Consider the following 22,011-nt stretch of genomic DNA (forward strand, 5'->3'; position numbering starts at 1 on the left):
CATAAAAACTGGCATGCTAAGACAGAGAAATGAGATCACAGCAAAACCAAACAGTGATTCTCAGCAGAAGGGCCACCATAGGCTTTACAACGCAGCTTGGGAACCTCATCAGCAACAAAGCAGTCTTTATATTTGGCTGGACCAAGTCATATAAGCAAATGATTCAATGCTTTAAGTCTCAAACCTTCCTAAATTTTGAGGACACAGAATCCTGGAAAAGATGTTTGACAGTTTGACTGAGTAGTGTCAAAATATGCTAACAAGAAAATTTCTTATTTGAGAGAAAAAGATAATAACTGGGAAAAGAACAGCAGTAATGCCGGAAGAAACATCCAAATGAAATCATAGCAGCAAAAACTGCAGAGCAGCTCAGGCTCAAATAGCGAATCTTTCTGGTTGAACTGTTCCCTATTGGATGCTGCTGACAGCAAACCAGTATTCCTGGAAAGACATACTTCTTTCTACAAAGTCAGCTCCAACCCAAAAATCTCCATTTGAGTTGAATTACAGCCCAATACAGACTACTAAACATTTTTAGCATTTTGAAAGTCTACAAATGTAGAACTGCTGCGTAAAAGTCAGCTACAATTAATTCTGCATTAGTCCTTCACTGAAACCCCTTTTTAAATTTCATTTTGCGACATGAAACTAGAGAACCCTCTCCAATCTCTAGAGCAAGCAGGGGGAAACTGAGCATTCCTACCAATACATCTTGTCTGCCAAAACCATCAATAAGATTAGAGACAAATGTTTAATAAGCTCTGAAATGTAACAAACACAGAAATGCAACAGTAACTATTGAAGATTTCCGTGTGCAATGACAGTATTTTGCTACAAGAAATTTGCTGTCAAATCAGTTTTCACATTGAAAACTATAACTTACAAAGATTAAAATCTAGTCTTTACTTTTTAAAATGAATAATTTTACTTTCAACTCCAAATACTGTCTAATACTTTCTCCCCAAAACAAAAGGACAGTTTCAGAAGAAAGCATAGCATCTATAACATTTATCTTGTATCATTTATATGTAAGGGAAAATTAATTTTAAGGACAATAGGTATACCTACATTTACTGTAGCCTTGTCAAGCTCTGCTTCGGATGATGTAGGTGATAGGGGACTTACAGGACTTAGAGAGGGGGAGCTGTCCACACTAGATATGTAGTCTGGGTCAGGAACATACAAAATCTATAAAGAAGATATAATGTAGTTAGAACTTAGTTATGCTTTCATATTTACTTTAGATTTCCCACCAGTTTAGGTATATTTACTATGCTTTCTCAAATTAGGCTACACAAAACTGTTTCTGCTCCCATTGCTTTTAAAGAAATTATGAGTTGAGGGAAAAAACAATACTAAACAAAGCACTTGAAATTTTAGCATTTCAAGTTTTAAATGCTATATTGATATAATTTTGATTTTCAATCATAATAACAGAGGAAGAAGTTCAGATAGAAAGCATTAAAAGTATACAGCATGACAGAAATAAGAGTGTCCAAGGAAGATGTGTCCAAATATTTCTCTTGCTATGACTCTACTATTTGAGCAATAGGGAAACAGACTCACTGAATATATAAAAAAAATTCAACTGAAAGTATTCACACTTTAAATGGATTATTTCAGCCATGACAGGCATTCAATCTACCTAGAGAAAGTTCTGCAGCAATCAAAAATGAACACAGAACTTTATCAAACAAAGGGCAAATACCAAATGGCTGATGGCTGACACCACAGTTGACCTATCACTTGTTTCCAGGCCTGGCTTTTAAGGAGAAGTGAAAATTGAAGGCAAAAACAGGAGGGGAGAAAAAAGGCAACAGTGACCTATAATGAGTGAATGGTAATTCAAATACTGCTGGTAAAAACATCAATTTTCCAGAGTGGAACATAAACATTATTCAATTTATTAAAAGAGAATTGCAGGCAGTAATATACAGTCACGGAATATTGCTTGTAAGCTCTACCCTGAATGTGTCTGCTGAGCTAGAGCTCATAAACAGCGTGCTATATTTGCAAAGTAACAATGTGGCTTGTATCTAAGTGTTATTATTGTACCATTAAGCACATTTAGTTTTAAAAGTCCTCTGATCTTATATAAGGGACACAGGTAGCTTCCTTACATGTTTCCTTTTCGGCAGTTATTTAATAGGCACAAGGAATAGACTGAAAAAAGGAAAAATTTTTACAAAGCCAATAAGAAAATCAGTAAGAGAAGTACTTTAGCACTCTGGTAGGAATGAGAAATATAGTAAAAGAGGACTTTGTTGAATAAGTAACATATATAGTGTAATAGTACCTGTCCAGGAACGACTGCTCTGGAGAAAAGCTTATTTAATTGAACCAGTTCATTGGGTGTCGTATCAAATTTCAAGGCAATACTGTTTAAAGTATCTCTTGATTCCACCTGTATCAATTGGGGAAAAACAAACAAAAAAAACAAACCTGTAAGAAGTTAGTTCAAATAGTGGCTTACATATTTTAGCACATGTGGATTGACCAAGATTCTGATGAACTTTAATATCTTTATTTCTTATGACTGCCCACCCCCACAAAAAACAACAAAGCCACCACAAAAAACATACCTACCCCCTAAATAATAGTCTACTGCAATCCCATGTAAAAGCACACCTTCCCACTTTGTTTCCAGTGGCCAGAAGTGTCAGTCACACAGTTTGAGCTGCCAGCTCAGCTACTGTACCAGAACTTCTGATCTACAAATGCACTGCTGGTTACCACTGGGCAATATAACACTGACTGGGTTCACAGAATGATTCATTTCCTCTCTTCAACTGCTTTTCTCCACTTTTCACCTACAGAAAAGCTGAAGAGTTCTCTCTATAAACACACCCTCTCTTACTATTGAAATAAGTTTCTGTTAGACCCTGACTTTCAGGTAAAATCCATCACTGAGAAAATGCTGAAGCAAAGCAGGTCAACTACTATGACAGCAGATGGAGCATAAGCTTTTTGAGAAAGTTATTCTCAACCAAAGAAAGAATTTTTTTTCAAGCTCAGATTCTGACCTCCATCTCCCAAAGTGTAGTCAAAATTACCTACTAGAAAAAAAGAAAGGGAAAATGTTTTGCACAGAAAGACTATTTCAGAAGAATTAAAACCCTTAGGAATAATGGGGTTACAAGGAAACAAACAACAAAAAGGTTTACTGCATAATGCCACAAGACTTCATAAACACTAGGAAAAAGCAGATTTTATCAGTTAAGATAAGATGAAGCTATATGAGCTAAGATATATTTACAGCTAAATGTAAGTAGAACTAGAGAATTCTTTTCCATGTAATTTTGTAAAGATGCACTTCTCAACCTAGATTCACTAACAAAAAGATATAAGCATTGCCAAAGAAAAGGCAATTAGCTTTTTCAAAATAGGATTAGAAACCTATTTTGAGATTTTTTTATACAGGAAGCCAATAAGCTAAACAAAGCAGCAAACATTTTACTGGAAATACTACACTAGTATTTCCAGTATGGAAGACTGTATTGTAGTAGCTCTCAGCCATTCAGTACTGTATGATCAGACATATTTAAAAAAAAAAAAAAAAAGTATTTTCATATGCCATGTTTAATGCTGTACTACAGAAGAAATCAGAACCAGACTGTAACAAGACCAGATATGTACTACATGCTCCACAGACCATAACAAAACTAACCACCAAATCATTGAACAGTCAGGTTTCCATCAGAAGCTCTATATGATACACAATGTTTGCTAAAATAAACTGTGAGGTGAAATTCAGAAGTTTTGCCTAAGTTTGTGCTCACATAAATGTTGAAGGGCAACAGCTGCTAAGTAAACCTTTCTTATGTATCACTTAATCATTGAAGCAGGTGAGACTTTAGACTAACTTATGACATAAAACAAAAGTATTCAAACCACGAAATTTAAGCCCTTTTTAGCGTGTATTCACTCTTTACAACCTTCTGAAATAAAAACATCTTGTGAAATAGCTTGGCAACTAAAGAGTTTCTCTCACTCATGACAAACACATTGGCAAGTATAAGCTTCCTTTTTGTTTGGCTGTCAAGTTTGCACAGGCAAATTTCCACACTACATGGGACTTCAGGGACCAGCAGAGATACCTTCTCAAAACAATGACACTGCTCACATAATAGAGACTTCCTGAAATATCTTTCCAGATTCCAAGGCCTATTTTCCAGTTCTCAGGCCCTCTACTATTCTAAAAAGTAGAATCTGAACAGCCAAAACCTCAAAGAATAATTTTGTAGAAAAGCACAGAACTAACAAGATTTGGATAGTGCCATGGATTCCCAGCTTTTCCCCTATCAATTCACTACTACAAGAGAAGGCAAGAAGTTATTACTTCCCTCTAAGAAAAGAAACTTTCTATATATTGACATAGCTACTTAAATGCTATTCTACATGTTAAAAATCTTATATAAATATTTGAATATTAAAACTTCATTGAGAATGCACCCATGTTTCCCAGGTGCATTTATGTATAGCAGCAGACAGAACTCCAGCCACCATTATATCTGGTTCAAACTACCTTCATTTCCCTCAGATCAACAGCTAGTAAAGTTATTAAAAACTTTATTGTACTGGTATTTTAATGAACTTCACTCAACAGTCAGAATTCACTCATTCCTCCATTAAAAATTAAACATCAAATACATATGAATCAGAGTGCAGAAATATTTTTTTTTTATTTTAACACTAGGTGTCCATGAGCCAGAAAACCAAACATAGTTTAAGAGCATTAAAACACACTAACAAAATTAAACAGACAGGAAGACTAAAAAAAGGTGAGAATAAAAGGGCACAAATAGCACAGCTTTGGCACTGTACCCAAGCCTTTAGAAATATCAATTATGACCAAATTAACTAATTGTTAACGTGCCTAATTTATATAATATGCAAAATCAGCAAAACAAACTCTAAGTATCATAAAGCCAGCATAAAAAAGAATTAATAAAAGACAGAGATGAAGTAACATCACCATTATGATCTACATTTTCAATATTCCCCAAAGCAAGTTAAAAGATTATGACAACGGCATGCTCAAAGACAAGTGGCCGCCAAAAAAGAACACACTCCTTGGGTTTGAAATGGAAGAGCCAAGAAATTAAAAAAAAAAAAAAAAAACACCAAAACTCCTAAGTGTGTAGCTTTCTAAATAGTATATAAAGGCTTACAATGGCAATAGAACTAGTGGCACCAGAAGAGAACCCTTAGCACTCTCTACATACAGGTAGAAAACTCAGTCTCAAGGCTATGGTCTACTAAAGGCTTATGTGACCTTCAGGAATTCACTGGGCTCTTCCTTAACCTGCACAACATAATCTGTGTATCTCTCCTGTGTACTACTTCAGGAGAGCACAGCCTTCAATCTCCAGAGAGATAAAGGGAAATCTTAGATTAGATCTCCAACACTCATAAACCAGATCATCCATTTCAACTACTCACAAACAGTTTTCTAAACAAAAATCAAACCTATCTGTAAATAACCACAATTATTTCTTTCTTGTCCCTAAAAGGAAGAGCAGTTAAGAAGGCTTTCACTGAAGTCACAAGCCTGCTAGCATGCTACAATCACTGGTGTCAGTAAGCAGCCCTCTGCTCATGCTCCATTATTCACCCCTAGCTGGCTCTTCTGACACCTTAAGCAGGCACCAGTTGTGTTTGTACAAGATGGAACACAAAAGGCTGAAGGGGAAAACATATGGCTTGAGCAGCAACTGTGAATTCTGAAATAACAGACAATATCAACTCGCATCTAATATGCTGACTCACATTGAGAAAAGGATAAACTCTATTAAAAGATATCTGTTCACTGTCTAAGCAGTACCAGCAGAAATGAACCAGTTTTCTCTGTATTCTTTAGAGGCAGTTCAGGACTTACTTGCATTCATTAGTACCATATCTGTTGACATCTTCTCTCTGCTGCTACATGCAGAACAGCAGGTTCAAGTTTTCATGCCTTGTGAATTTTCAATTAAAATCTTAAACATTAACTCCACTCTGTCTTTAGCTTTAAAGAGAAAATTTATTTTATTGTTCATTTGTCCCATAGTAATTTTTTTTTCTAAAAATATTCCGGTGTGAAGTCTAGCTCCTATTAAAACCCCATAGTTTGCACAAGTGAGACGTCAACTCTCTCCAAACTTCATGAATACAAATAAGACCTTCCCTCCTAAAACCATGTAGCCATTGGAAAAATTAACATATTAAATTATTATATTAAAAAAGGCAAAAACCCCCACTAACTTCAACAATGCTGGAAGGTGAGGGGGGAGTCTGGTTTCTGCCTTCACTCTCTACTACTTCTCAAAGAAGCAACACATGCAGGTATATAAATACACGTGTGTGCACACATGCGTTGTCACTGTGACAGGAAGTAGGATGAAGCCAGAAACAAGACACAAGGGCATCTCCTCACATATAACAAAGTAATAAATTATAACAGTAGTAAGTTACCACAACAGCTACCAGATCTGTTACAGTAAGCATAAGCTCAGTTCCTAAAGGTTATACCTGTGTATTTTATTGTAATATATGCACACAAATTAACCTAACATGATGCTACTCAAGAGTTCCATGAGCCTCATGAGTGAAATGTACAGCAAGACCTGACAGAATACAGTATTTGTGAAGCTGAAATGCACCATCTTACATACATGCTACAGGCTCTTTTAGAAGGTGGACTAAGTTTAATGACAAAAAGCCTTTGATTCCTGTGAATCATCTTTTTGACTCACAAGGAAGTGATGCATACTTCAGAACATATTAAGAAAGCTATTTTTGGATCTAAAACTCCACCTACTGGAACATAAAAACCTGCAGAAGTACATGACAACTTGACACAAACACACACCAAGTTAAAAAAGGAAAGCTCGTTGCTTTTACTTTGCCTGGAATGTTACATACCACAGTAAAAGCACTTACATGGTGGCAAGAGCCAAATTACTGGATTTACTGAGTATGGATGCCACTAATACAGAGCTACACCTGACTGTTTTTCCCAAGTATTTCAGACCAAATCGAGTTAATATAACATCAACAGTCACATTTACATTAACATTCTTCAACTGCTAGAATCTAAGCAGCAGGAATTTCTGTTTTGAATTCCAACTTCACGGAAGTCTTTAGAGCAGGCTAGAATTATATTCCAATTCTAATAAAAGCCACGCTAATGAAATGCTTCTTGCTCCACTACACACATACTCTGTCTCTATCCAAAAGACTATCACACCCCTCTCAGTACTTAAGCAATTATCACAGCTTGGCTTAACGTAACAGAGTTAAGTCTTCCCTGTATCTCTTATTCTTGGAGTAAGAGAACACCAAGAGGTCAAGTGAAGACTTTTCATAAAGCAGTTGTCATTTTTATTTATCATGTCCAGCTTCAAATGCATTTAAAGATAACTGTGGCAGACCATCCCTAATTTAACATCAACTCTATAAGCATTATTTATAGGCTTAATTGTATTTCCAGTACATAACACAAGACAGATGCTTCTCACTTCTGTTTCCCTTAGTAACCACAAATATGAAAGCTGACTGCAGCACAGTTTGAGGGTCATTTCAAGAACAGAACAGGGAGAGAAAGGCTCCATTTTCAGATACTGATGCAGAAACTGAGTGAAACAGTAAAAGACACAGATCTATGGCAATTATTATAAGAATACCAGGAAGTCAGTATTCAGTATTCAAGATGCAGCTTCCTTTACAACTTTATTCTGTTATTTCTCCTGACAGCAACAGTTTAATAATAATGCTGAAAGAACTTGCACATAATTATATAACTATTGTTATTTGTTTCTAACTAGTTACCTAAAAGTGAACCAGTCAACAGTTTGATTTAGCTTGGAATTTCTAAGGAAAAAAAAAAGGCACTTCAAGGGAAAAAACATTATTAGTACTACTTGCTAATTCCCTAATTTAATTTCTGTGAAACTAAACTATGAGATACACAGAATTCTAACATTAAAGGCAATACACATTACAGTTTTGCTTATATTTTGTAACGCAACTTTTTAGCCTGCGTTTGCTTTGCAGTAACATTCTAACAATAAAGCAGTAACTTACAGAATATTCAAGAGTCCCTCTAGGTTTTTGAAAAGACATTCGTCGCCCATCTTTCTTGTCTGGGGTCTTCTTCTGGCCAGCATCTGAAAAAAATTGAGGCAATGCGTGTGTTAAATTCATTTTCCTCTCTCAGTACTGTCACAGGCTGCTGACTACAGCCCCGTGGGCAGACATCTAATCCACCAGTTACACAGCTTACTCCTGCTGATTCCAACAGACACCAGCTGCTAAAATAGGGACTTCATTCCTCTGCAATGCTTTAAGAATTTGACCAATACAAACAACTGATAACTGGAAACCAACTAACTGCAGAAACACTTGCTGCTATCCAAGAAGCCATTAATGAAGAATAAATAGGACATTGAACCCATCAGGGAAGAAACATTTCTGGAATTGCTGTGTTTGATTTTGTATCATACTCAGTCTGTTTTCATCTGAGGGGAGATGATCTAGAGTTCCTGCATGTTTGATCTAATCACTGGAGATATTTTGTCACTGTTTGATAATTACAAAGTATTTAAAGTTGTTTTATAAAACAAAGAGCATTAGTATTAAATTCATAATTATCCTATCCGTAGTAAACACACAGAGCTAGTAAATAAACACTAAAGATTCTACATATATTATACAAATGAAAAACTTCTTTTTATTGGGGCACTGTATTTTGATGACCTGTTTCACAGGCTAAGCAAGCAACCATCTGTAACTAAAGTATGCTCTATTATTTTAAACTAACTGGCTTGATATTTATGATAATCACGATGCAGCTGTGTAGTTACATGGTTCAAAAGAAATCACATACATCTCTAGAAAAGTGAGAGTTTTAATATCTGCATCCATACACACACATGGATTTTTAGAATTCATCTCCTCCACCATACGGCCTCCACCTTCAACAGTCAAGTATCTGCTATTAAGGAGCCCAAAATACTTACATGAATGAGACATTAAGTTTTCATGCTACAATGGGAATAGTTATACTCCCATTTTGATACATTCAAATTTTTTACCATAATTTACTCAAATATTTCAAGCTAAATTCAATAGAAGCAAGAAACCTTATAAAATGTATTTAAAAAAATATTTTAGCTTGGCTACATTGAGAATAGAATATTTACTGTAATCCATTTATGCCTCACCTGAAGTACTAAGGTAACATGCTACAAACCAACAGCATCTTTAGTGCACTATTAGATTTAATTAGCTCACAGTGCTGACACTGGAAGAAACTAGACAAGTATCAGTACAACCTTCCTGCACTCCCTCCCAAATTTCTACATGGATAGCCAAAACTATGAAAATATAGAGGGCACAGAAATCACAATGCAAATTACACAGCAAGTTCTGCAAAAAAAGAAGAAACAAAATGAAATCTTGGAAAAAAAAAAAAAAAACCACAAGAGAAAACCTACCTCAGAAATATCTTATATTTGCTATAGAGAACAAGCTGCACAAGACAACAAAGTAGTGATTTCTAGCAGACCCAACATAAATAATCTCCTGTGGTACTCTATATATAGATAAAAAAGGGATATAAACTTTGGTCTAATTCATCGGGTTTTATATAGCCTGAGGAAGAATGCACCCATATCTAAAACTGATCCATGGATGGTATTAATTATGATATGTTTTTATAGCTATGAATAACATTCAGAACTAAGCCTATTTCTAAAAAGTCTCTAGCAATTCTACAAACCTATACACTAATTCTGCACACTGCCATCTTCATTCAGTACATTAGAAGGTACTTCTTCCCTTATTTACTAATAGCAGCTTTTTAGAACTTAGTTGGAGGAAACATTCATTTCTGATTATACTCTTGATGTTTAAACTTACTACAAATGTCTCTGAGGGAAATGAAGCCAACTCAGTAACAATAAAATACACTAGAAGTTTGTGTGTAGGCTTAGTAGCAGCCAATAAATATTCTCCTCGTCTAGGTCAAATATTTTGTTAGCAAATTTTTTACCTGACCTTGCAGCACAACAGGTGTCTCCACAGCAAGCTACAGAAAACCTAACAGTTGCTTGACTGTAGCTGTTCCAAAATTTTCAGCCCTTATCAAAGCTTTGCCAATAGCCTAATTATTTTCTTTCAAGAGCAGTCTGGGTCAAATAATCCTAAGAAAAAGAGAAAGGATGCAACTGAAAATAGACTGATCTCATCCAGGATGCCATACATGCCTCAATAACCTCTAAATGGAGAACCCTTATTCCAGAACAAAATGCCTTCTTCCCCTCCTCCCCCGCCATGAGATGGAAGTAAAGAAGCCCCATATGTACATTCAGTTGTATACAGCCCAATGTAGTTTATGGGGATTTTCTCAACCCAAATTTACCTTTCTTTTTTCTTCTTACTGGTTCAAGTGTCCAAAGGCACCTTGCAGACAGGTGCCACTCAAGAAGTCAAGATAAATTATCTTCTCTCTCTCCAGTAACTGAGCAGCAGAATGAAGTCGTGCAAAAATACCCACTTCTGTTCCTTATGCCAGAAATAAGAATGGGAAATTACTTGTTCTTCCCAGCAAAGAACCTCCACTGCTGCTTTAGACTTAGAATCACAGAATGATCATAAAAAAATCCTGAGTTGGGACTCACAAGGATAACTGTGTCCAACTCCTGGCCATGCCCTAGACAACATCAAGGGTCACATGCCAGAGAGCGACTGTTCCAGTGCCCAGTCATTCTCTGCTTGAGGAAGCTTTTCTTAACACCCAGCCTAAACCTCCCCTGACATGGTCTTATGGTGTTCCCTCAGGCCCTGTCATGGTCAGAGAGAAGAGACCAGTGCCAGTCCCTCCCACTTCCCCATTCTTGAGGAAGCTGTAGGTCTCTATGAGGTCTCCTCTTCTGCAAGCTTGACAGACCAAATGACCTCAGCCACTTCTCATATGGCTTCCATTCTAGGCCCTTGATCTGCAGAGATTTGAGAGAACTCTGGTAACTTTAGGAAAATAAGATCAAACAGAGGGTAGGGGTGGGGAAGACAGGTCCCTGTTGAAGGCATCTTGTAAGAAAGCCAGGAGAGTTCCTCCCACAAGTTTTCCAAAAGTTTATAGTCTGCAGCTAGGGTTTTTGATGCCCCCTCCTCCCCTACCTTCCATAAGGAAGGCAGTAAATCCTACCCTTCCATTAGTGGCCCCTTCCATTCCTTCAGTCTGTGAAGGCATTACCTCCCCCTCACTATATGGGTACAGATTCAAGCGTTTCATAACCTGACACAATGTGAGTCTCCTGAGTCAACAAGAGATGGAAGCAGGCAACACTGAACTCCCTGTGTGCTGACTACCCAGCTGGCCAAGCTTCCAAAATCCACACCTCTGCCCACAGCCCAAGTGCTCGAGCTGTCTGCTCATACAGAACACATCAATTTGGACCCAACCTCTCAGAAACAAAACTAGAATGTATTTCAGCTGTGAAAATAGGTCAGAGTAGTAGAAAAATTAATTCAGCCTCCCTGATGACACACTACAAGGCCTCTATCTCTCACTAAATTAGCCAGCTATTCATTTTTGAGGGCAAAGGAAAGAAGTCTTCCAGCCAGCGCCCCTAGCATTCTAGGAAGCACATGCAAGCAGAAACAACTGCCAGCATAGAATGCTAAAAAAAGTCCAAAAAGTCCTCAGACCCAAGAAGAGTCAGTCTGACGCCCTCATTTTACTTATTTTCCACGTAACTGTTGCAGAGGCTCTCATTTTGTTAGGTTACATGCAACCATTACTTCATCTGCCAGCAGCAAGACAGTGAGGCTAACAAAGGTTGATGCTTTCAGACCACACCAAGAAAAACGTGACACCACTGACCACACTTAAACACAACCTCAAGAGTCAAGTAACTTGTTTAACATGGGATCTGGGGTGCTATGTTATGAGAGCTCTTAGCTGTGCTGTTTTAGGCAGAAAGAAGAAAAGACTTTGTAACAACAGGATTCACACTTTAATTCGGAACTGGGTGGGCCTCCACAACAGCTTGAAACACTGAAGTCAAAAAGTGCATGCCAGATCCACAAATGACAAGAAAATGTTTCAGCTAGGATTTAAAATACTAGAACTAGAAAGACGCAGAACATGGTGTTCAAAATGACACAAGACCAGTATTTAGTCTGAGTGCACAAGCTCAGAATCTTGAGGTTAAATGACTGCAGCATACGAATGATTACATATAATCATCCAAGACAGAAAGGACTTACTGTTCCAACATGCTTACACAGGATAGGAAAAGGGGGCTTATGGACATTATGTTTTAGGAAGATGCAGTTTTCAATAAGGCAGCTTTGATATTAAAATATTAATTACTCAGTGGCATTCAACTCAAAACAACTAAAGTCAAATCCTAACATTTATAGCAGGCTTTCTATAAACTGCCTCTACATGGCCCTGTGCAACTGAATTTTGGTTGAGTGAAAATATTCTTGTGGCACTTGCTAGCTTAAATTATTATGACAAGAGCAGCATTTCTCATTTATTAGTAAGCCACCTCAGCTTAATTGTAGACCTTCAATTTGCTGTTCACTGATGCTTTTAGCACACCTTTGGAGTTCTGGCACTAAGAGCTGGTAAAGATAAGGATACAAGCTAGGAACTGCTTAGGAGGATCTTCAAGCTCTGCACAGAGCCAAATGTATTCACTTTAACCTTGTTGTCTGCACAATAAGATTAAATCTCGACTTGCAATGTTTCTCAGCTGCTATTCCAGTCATTCCAATGTAACAAAAATAAACTTTTCCAGAGAAATAAACTGATAAACCAAACAAGTACCCTCTGAGAAAAAGCAAAGAATCTGGACAAGTCCACAATTACTGCAAATGGTTTAAAATTAATAAATGAGCTTGAAGTATCAAGCTTATTATGATCAAGAAGATAAGAAAAGAGTATTCATCCACTGTCCATCAAGAACTGCACATTTGTGCCTCAGATTTACAGGTGTTTAAAAAAAAAGGAAAAGGCAGCAACTTTGTCAAATTCTTGTCTAGGACACAGTTCTTCACAGGCTCTTAAATATGCAGCACATATTGGGTAATGAATCAAACTAAGAAAAGTAGTCTGAAATATTTTCAAATACATCTTTATTTAGCAGTGCATGGAAACAACTCGCTAATTGATAAAACAGGAAGCACAGATATTACATCTTTATTAGATTAGTTCTGCTCAATAACAATTAGATCATTATAATTTATTCATAAAGAAGCAAAAGAGATTAAAGTAGGAAATCTTTATATTCCAAAAGACCTGGTGACCTGACTCTCCTAACAGCAGGGACTACATTTCAGTCAGCAACTGTCTCATTAACCCTCCTCCCCTCCTGCAATTAGATATGCTTACAATAATTACAGGAATATTATTTACAGTTCTCTTCCAACATCTTAGGAACCAGAAACAGAGGCCCTAGCCTACAAGATACTCGTGGTCTGCAGTTTTCTAGCTAAAATTGTAGGCTTTCAGACCAAGGCAATGTCATAATGCCTCCTTCAGTCTCTTCTTTCTAAACAACTGCTATCTGTTCTGATTCAGTCTTTCCAAGTCATGCCCTCAAAACTCTTGATCCTTATCACTGCTCTTCACATGATGCTTTTGTTCACATTTTTCTCTAGCAAACCCCCAAGTTCAATAAATGTGAGACCTTGCTAATGTCAAACACATCAAAGTAGCTTTTTCCTGCAGCAGATACAGTATTAATCCAAGTTCATTTTGTGATCCCCCTTACACACAACACCCTGCTATCCAGTCAGATGCACAGCATGCAGGCAGAAATAAATAAATTGATGATTTCAGGAATAAAAACAATTGAAGAGAAACAAACATAAGACAGGACACTTGTCCAGGGGCTTAGGATGTGCTCTGTGCATGATACTCCTGGTATGTACATCACATGGGCTTTCTTCTAAAATAAGATTTCACATTCAAAGTAAACAGAAATGCTTTACCAAATGTTCAGATTATGCCACAGTATGTCTTAACCAACAGTAAGTTGCCTTTCCTTTCGATTTACAATATACATGTATACACTTTAATATATCAGAAACCACTCAACTCCAATCTCCACCTTCTGTAAAATCTTGCTGCAGTCCAAATACATGTTTTAATGGGAACTATTGATATAGTAAGTCAACTTTTCCAATAACTCACTACCTCTTTCAGATACTAAAGCCCATTTAGTTGTACATGCTCAAGCCTACCCAATATCACAACAGCAGTCTGACCACCAAGCAGCAATATGAAGTTATATCCTTCTTATCTTCAAGAATTTACCCTTTGCCTTATCACACTTCAGCCCATGATACCTACCCCCTTCTAAGAGCTCAAATCAGTCAGCTTATCCTGCTGACTTGTACACTACAACTGCTCTGCTCACACGCAAATGCATCTGCTTTGGATGTGGAGTCATTCGCAGAGCCTCCGTAAACATCTTGCTGTACAAGTTTATTGCATTAGGTTTGCAGATAAATGGGGGACCAGTCAAGATACATGATGGCAGGGCTGCTGTTCAGCAGGACCTGGACAGGCTGGGGAACAAGCTGAAAAGAACCTAATCAAATTCAGAAGGACAAGTCTTTTGCACAGCAAGGAAGAGCCCTTGGTGTTGTACAGTTGACACGGCTCAGCCAAGGAGCAGCTCTGCTGAAAAAAAGCCCCAAGGGTCTTGGTAGGCAGAAGCCAAAACAGGAGACAGAAGCATGACCTGGAAACAAGGGGGATGCAACAGCATCCTCAGCTGTATTACTATGAACAGCAGTCAGCAGACAGAGAGCACACCTATTATCCTTGCACTGCAATGCCTTTGCAATACTGGCTCTAGCGTCCCTCTCCCTGAAGACATTCACTATAGGGAAGGCACAGATAAACAAAACTATTTTGGTGAAGGGACACCAAGGTAGTCGAGGGCTGTGAGAAGAGGTCAGGAAAACAGAGCCTCTCCAGTCTGAAGGAGAAGTGGTTTTGAAGGACTGTAACAGCAGCCATCCTGTACCTTCTACACAGCTTTCCCAGGTGTCAAGATGACAGAGCCAGTCTTTCCAGTGATACACAGCAGGAGAACAAAAGGTAACAGACAAAGAAGAAACAAAAGCGCTTCTGAGTAGAGAGAAAGCAAAAAACCCTAATTGACCAGTGCAGCTGTGCAGTTTCCATCTCTTGACATTTTCAAAGCAGAATAAAGCATTGAGAAATCTAGCCTGAAGTCATCACCTTCCCACCTTTAGCAGGGTCAAACAACCTTACTTGCAATTTGAGTTATCTGTAACTATGATTCCTTCATTTTTCTGGCAGGCAATACAGATACATAAGGCCACCCCACCAAACCAAGCCAGAGCGAGATTTACACATATAACATAAGGTGCGTTGCTTGTTGATGAACAGAAAATTATTATTCATACATGTAGTGACCTGAAATGTTGCTATGAGTACACAGGTTCTCAATAAAATATCAACTTCTAAATTGTTTGAATGTTAGAAATGGAAATTAACAAGAAAAAAATAAGATAAAAACACAACTAATATAATACAGTAAAACAAAAATTCAATACAGTCAAAGGATACCAGAAAAAAAAAAAAAAAACAACACGTTTCAGTCATCTGCTAGATTAGTATATAAACTAAACTTCAGTTAAACATTTGATACATCAGAATCCTGCTGAACAGGAAAAATTGGATAAAGAATTGTGAAATATGTAAAAGATGCAGTGAAGAGAAGAGAAATACAAATCAGCAGAATGGAGAGGTATATTAATGAGATCCCAATGGAGTAGTTTTTAACACAGTACAATTGCACATCAGCAGACAAATTCAAAAGGACAATCAACAGCAAAGGCTGTGAAAAAGGACACACAATGAATTCTGAAGTTTCAAAGCTTGGAGGAATAAAAGCAGGGAAAGATGCAACAGTACAAAGCAGAACCTGAAATAAAAGATCATTTAACATCACATGCACCAAGGGAATACTCAAGAAATCCTGTACATTAGTAGCACAGAAGTCTGAAGAAGAGCTTGTGCATACATTAACATATCACAAGATGACTGAGTCACCAGCCTGATACATTCCAAGATCACATTTGCTTCTTATGCCTGTACCAACTGAATTATTTTCAGCCATGAAAGCAAAGCATTAGCGTCTTTGTAAAGGGTGTTGGTACATTTCATATGTGCTTCATCCCGAACAGTGTGTACAAGAAAACTCACAGAAGTGTGTCTCCCCAGTTTGAATCCTCTTCCCTACTTTATCATACACCTGGTAATTTCTTAAAAATGAAGTACTGAATAAAGATGAAAGGACAAAGTAACCTGCTCTATATATTTGCTTTATCCTAAGATTTTTAGAAAGAAAGATACTAACTTTTATAGCAGGATTTGAGAAATGTATTTTAAGCTGGCACTGCACATTTATCCTTCTAATGTACTGCTGCTGCCTTGACAAGCCACAGAGTTTACTGGATATGCTGTGTATGGTAACCTTACCAATCAAGACTCCAAAGCTGGTATGAAAGAAATGTAAATAAGCCCATAGGCCAGATGGATCAGAACTGAACAATCAAGTTGAACCTGAGGGAGAAAAACAACAACAACAAAAGTTTCAATAGAAGGCAGCTGTAAGAACTTCCCTGACAGACTGGTTCAGAGGAGTCTCTGAATCACTGATTTTTATTTAACTTCTGTCCTTAATGAAAGACACACTGCAGGAAGTCAGCACTACCCATGCAGTGTATTTTCTCCCTCCATGAAGTGAGGTGAAAATATCTTGGAGGGAAGAAGCGTAAGACTCCAGGTACAAAAGTATATCCTCACAGATCAAAGGGTCATTCAGAAGAGAAGCCTCTTGAATACACTTACTCCAGCCTCCAGTTTTAAGTAGAATTATTTTCAACATCAAATCAGGTCACCTTAGAGCTGTCCCAGTGATGGACCACTCTGTGTGAAGTTTTTTCTATTGTCCAATTTCTATTGTCCTAAGCTAAAACTCAGGCTCCTCCTCCTCCTTAATCTCCTAGCACTGGGAAGAGTGTGTCCCTCTAGGTAGATATAGGAGGTAATCAGATTGCCTCTAAGTTGTCTTGGTCTCCCCTCTGCATCACTAAAGCCCAGCTCCCTCAACCCCTCCTCACAAGCTGATGCCCTGTGCCCCCAAATAAACTGGCTGGACCCTCTGTAGTTCCTCAGCAGCTCTCCTGAACATGGTACACAAATCAAAGAGCACATGTATAGCCTCAGCAGCATCACAGAAAAGATGCAAAACCATGTTGCTCACTGCTGGTCACACTCTCCTTACACAGCAAAGCAGACTGAACTATGGGATGCACTGGTGGCTCATTTAAGTAAAAGGTTTGTATAGATGAGACTCAAATTAAACTGAACCTTCAAGTTAATTGTGCAGAAAAGATAATTCTTAATCACACATTGCCTAAAGCCGTGAGTTGCATCTCAAAGCAACTAAAACCACAATTAACTTCAGCATGCTAACATCTACAGTACATAACAATAATCAAGAAAATGACACCACCATTCTAGCTAAAGTTTCTGGGTAAATCCAGGCTTGAATACATACATATTAGCTCATGCTACTATAAAATATCAATAGATTATGTTTAGAAGTTATATTTCAAAGCTTAGAGGCATTTTTAAAAAAAGAAAACATTTACACTCTGACACTGAGAGTGCCTTTACTAAAGCCAGATGTTTTCTCTTGACTTTCTGATTATATTTGCATTTTTATCCTCCATCACAACCATTAAAAGACAAAAAATCTTTATAAAGTTCTTTCACTAACTAGGCTGCTGACACAAACAGTGTAAACCAGACAAACAGGTTTACAGACTCCTATGGCACTACTCAGTCTTCCAGTGAGTACTTTCTCCCTACCAAGAAATACTATAGACTGTTCTGCATGTGTCTAAAGAAGTGATTTAAAGCACAGCATGGGAACAGACCTGCCTCCTTGAACTTGTACACCTGACAGAAAAGCTGTTCAACTGCTCAAAAAGACAAGTATGAAGACAGTAAGGGTAAAATTATTAATATTACATTAATTAAATTGAGATACTTCATTGTAGAAGCTAAAAAAGGTTGGGTTTTGTTTCAAAGAATTTGAAACATGGCTTTAAGGCATTTATGAAGAACTGTTCTCTTAACAAGTAATGCACAGTCACAACTGAACCACTCAAACAAAAATCCAACAAAAAACAAACAAACAAACAAAAACACAAACAAACAAAAGAAAACCAAAAACCAACCAACCAACTGAAAGCCCTAGGTGGGGAGCTAAAACTACAGTAATAGGTAGGCCTGGATTCAGGACACTGCAGAGACTAAGCATTTGGAGCATTTAGAATCTGCTATTAAGTCTTAAGCTAATGCCAGGGGACCCATCTCTAATTAAAACAGAGGTCTGATTTCAAATGAATCATTGTAATCATTGTTACAGCTTCCACAGCACCCATTACCAGGGCACAGGTGGTTTGTGAAAGCCAGCAAAATGCTCCACAGAAGAATTCTACAGTCACAAGAATTTGCTTTTGCCCATAGCTGACAGAAACCCTGTCAAGGGGAAGGCAGCACAGGAGGGCCAAGGTCTACTTGCCTTGCACATACTTCACCTAGGTGAGGAAAAAGTTGCAATAAAGTCCATAAACACAGAGACTCACCCTGCATTCTAGAATTTTGTCATTAACACAAATTTTAAGCATTATATTATGAAAGCATCTGTGAAGATACATTTTCTGCTCAAAGCCAGAGGAAAAGAAAACACAGAACATTACAATGAAGTCTGAGTTAAGCCTTTCTCCCAGAAGAAAGGAGGAAAATAGGGCCTTTCCCTCCAACAAATCTCATGTATCACAGGAGACGCTTTATACTAACAGCTGAACACAAGGCCTTGTAAGAGATTAAAAGGCCAGAAGATGCTAAAGCATTTTACTGCCATTTTGGTTCTGCAAAAAGAGTGTAAGCAATCTTTGTCAAAAAGTCTTTAACTGTTTGCAGAGGCCTTATTCAAGGCACTTCATTTCACTGCTGAGAAACAAGTTATAGTCTCTATCACTCCCTGGGTATGCTGCGGGGAGGGACATGAAATAAATAAAGAGTGGCGATGTAAATATAGCTGGTTACAAATTATCCTTTCTGTGCAAGAACTGTGACCCAATGCACACAAGGAAAAAACATCTACATCTGACTGGCTGCACAGGCATTCCTATTACCTTGCCTACCACACTGAGTAGCAGACCTAGCTTCCCTTCAAGGGAAACAAGAAAACTCTTCCATAATAACCCTACAATAACAAAGAAACTTAATGTGTTTTAATATTCATTTCAGTAGAGACCTGACTTCAACCTCAATTAGAGACTCTAACAAACATTCGTTCATCTACTTCACACAGAACTTCTCAAAACAGGGAAAAAGAGGAAAATACTTACTATTTCTTGTATGCTCCTCTTTATTTATTACAAAGCACTTGCACAAATTTAACTTCATATGTTTTTTTCTTTCCAAGCAATCATTAGATCATGCTGCTCTTACTAGTTATGTCATGACTCGTTTTTAACTCCCAATCCATAGCATTACCTCTCTAAGAGATTTCACTGTGTGCTCCTCTTCTGCATGAACAAGGGTGTGTGCATTTACTGACCACCTCTCGAGTTTTCATGGTATTTCTTGCCAATCTAAGTGCTCACATCAGATACTTACAATGCCTATACCAACAGCCACAACAGCATTATCAAGACAAGAGGTGACAACAGCAGCCCTCCTCCTTCCAGGCACAGGACAAGGAGTCACCTACTGCTGTCTCCTGACTGACCTGCTTGGCCACTGAGTGGCACAGCCACTACTTCTGCCCTTAGCATCCCCGAGCCTACTTCCCAGTAATGCTGCCCGTTCCTAGGCAGCCGCAGAGGCAACCCCCTAGACAAAGGACATCGCCAATTGAGGAGCACGTGCTCCAGGTGCTTTCCTACACCCTGGTCTATGAAACTACCAGGAAGGGGAAGTTAATAAAGGAAGTGTAGGAGTTGTGTCACGGAAATCAGGAAGACGTTCAGTCGGTTTGCCGCTGGTAGACGCAGCCCCGCCGCAACCGCTCCGCGGCGCCGGCAGCGCCCGGCCCCGGCCCATGTGCCGGCCCGTCCCCGCCCGCCCTGCGCCCCTTCCCCCGCCGCCTCCTCCCTGTCTCCCTCCCCCGACTGCCGCTCGGAGCCGCCCGGAGCGGGGCAGCAGCCGCTGTCGTTCCCTCTCCCCGACCGGCTCGGCTGCCAGCCCGGGACACGGCGGGGCCGCTGCGGGCTGAGAAGGGACCCTCTGCCCCGGCTGCTCCCGCTTCCCGCCGAAGCCCGCGCACTCCAGGAAGGCTCGGGAGGGGCGAGGAGCCGAGCCCGCTGCCCGGGGAGGCCCGGGCCGCCCGTTGCCCGCCGTTACCCCCGGCCACCCCCGCGCCCTCGGCCCCTTCCCCAGCGGTACCTGGCGTCGGCTTGGCGGGGCCCGGCTCCCCGCGGCTCCGGCCATCCTGGCAGCGGCCGTGGCGGAGACCGCCGGGCACGGCGCCCCAGAGGCGGCTGGCGGTGCCGCGGAGCAGGCGGCTGCCCTTGCCGGTGAGGGCGGTCAACGAGTCCATGGCCGCGCTACCGGCCGGGGGGCGCCATGACCGGGCCGGGACCCGCGCGCCGCCGGCCCGCGCCGCAACTTGGGCAAACTTTGGGGCGGCCCCGCCCCCTTTTAAAGGGGCCGCGCCGCCGCCGCGGGGCGCGGGCGGGGCCGGGACGGCCGGGGGGCGCTCCTCTGTCACCGGGGCGGCCGGGGGGCGCTCCTCTGTCACCGGGCCGGCCGGCGAGCCCTCTGTCAGTGCCCGGGCCGGCCGGGGGGCGCTCCGTCAGTCCCCGGGCCGGCCGGGGGGCGCTCCGTCAGTCCCCGGGCCGGCCGGGGGGCGCTCCTCTGTCACCGGGCCGGCCGGTGGGGCCTCTGTCAGTCCCCGGGCCGGCCGGGGGGCGCTCCCTAAGTCCCTCTGGCCTCGGGCAGGCTCACGGCCACCTGTTCATCTTCACGGGCTCACCCGCAGTCCGGAAAGTTGGTTGTGTTTCGTGGAAGCGCGGGACTTTACAACCACGTGCTGCAACGCTTTCCACGAACTTTCAGCTTTCCTGTCTCAGTATTCCCAGGCGTGAAAATCAAAACAATCCCTCACTTCTAAATCTTTTCACAGTAATGAAGATGTATAGTATAAAAGTAAGTATAAAACGGGACCGGCCGTGACACTGTGTGGTTTTGCTCTTCCTGACCCCTGCCTCTCTCCGAGCGTCCCTGCCTGCCGTGGGATGCCGCCACCCTTGCTTGTGCCAGGCAGCCACGTCCCGGTGCCCTCCTTTGAGGGCTTGCCAACATCGATACCCGACTCAACCTTTGAACCGACTAGGTGACTTCCAGCAAAACTTACTAGCTATACACTTTTTCTTTCTTTTTGAAAAAGACATTTGTTTTGTGGTATTCATTTGTATCTTTGCATTCTTCATCCCCGTAATTCTTGGAACTTTGTGTTTTGTGGTATTCATTTTTACCTTTGCATTCTTCACCACCATAATTCTTGGAACTTTTTAAGTTTCAAAAAAACCCAAAACTAATCAAAACATGATCCAAGATTTTCACAGAAAAAGAAACACCTAAAGCATTGAATCTCATTATTAAGATCTGCCTTATGATGTGTTCTGTGTGTATTGAGGCTGAAAGAACAGCCATATAATGATATTTATACCTGTGTCATACACCTGGAGAATGCAGAACTGTAAGCTAATATACTTATATTTTAATATGAGTATGATACAATTATATGCTGCATCTAGCTGCAGATGAAGGCATTGTTTAATAAAAAATGCTCTTGTTGAGCCAAATCTATTGTGTACATGCAGAACTGTTGAACAAAGTGCTGAGCTATTTCAACTCCTATTCACTTGTAGCAGCTGCTCAATTAAATCAGAATT

At 39.9% G+C, this 22,011-nt stretch overlaps 1 protein-coding gene across 12 annotated transcripts in view; it reads right to left on the reverse strand.

The window, feature by feature from the left end:
• OXR1 (oxidation resistance 1) overlaps positions 1-22,011 on the reverse strand; it is a 346,510-nt gene that overhangs the window by 52,352 nt on the left and 272,147 nt on the right. For 10 of the 12 annotated variants that reach the window (XM_063171034.1, XM_063171029.1, XM_063171030.1 and 7 more), the window contains 3 exons: positions 8,065-8,147; positions 2,297-2,404; positions 1,069-1,188 (listed from right to left, as the gene is read on the reverse strand). In XM_063171034.1, coding sequence (XP_063027104.1) covers positions 1,069-1,188; positions 2,297-2,404; positions 8,065-8,147 — 311 coding nt within the window. Of the gene's footprint in view, positions 1-1,068; positions 1,189-2,296; positions 2,405-8,064; positions 8,148-20,500; positions 20,539-22,011 lie in introns of those variants that run through there. The other 2 variants (XM_063171041.1, XM_063171039.1) reach the window with 2 other exon arrangements.

The sequence above is a fragment of the Melospiza melodia genome, chromosome 1 (assembly GCF_035770615.1).
Source record: "Melospiza melodia melodia isolate bMelMel2 chromosome 1, bMelMel2.pri, whole genome shotgun sequence".
Taxonomy (NCBI): domain Eukaryota; kingdom Metazoa; phylum Chordata; class Aves; order Passeriformes; family Passerellidae; genus Melospiza; species Melospiza melodia.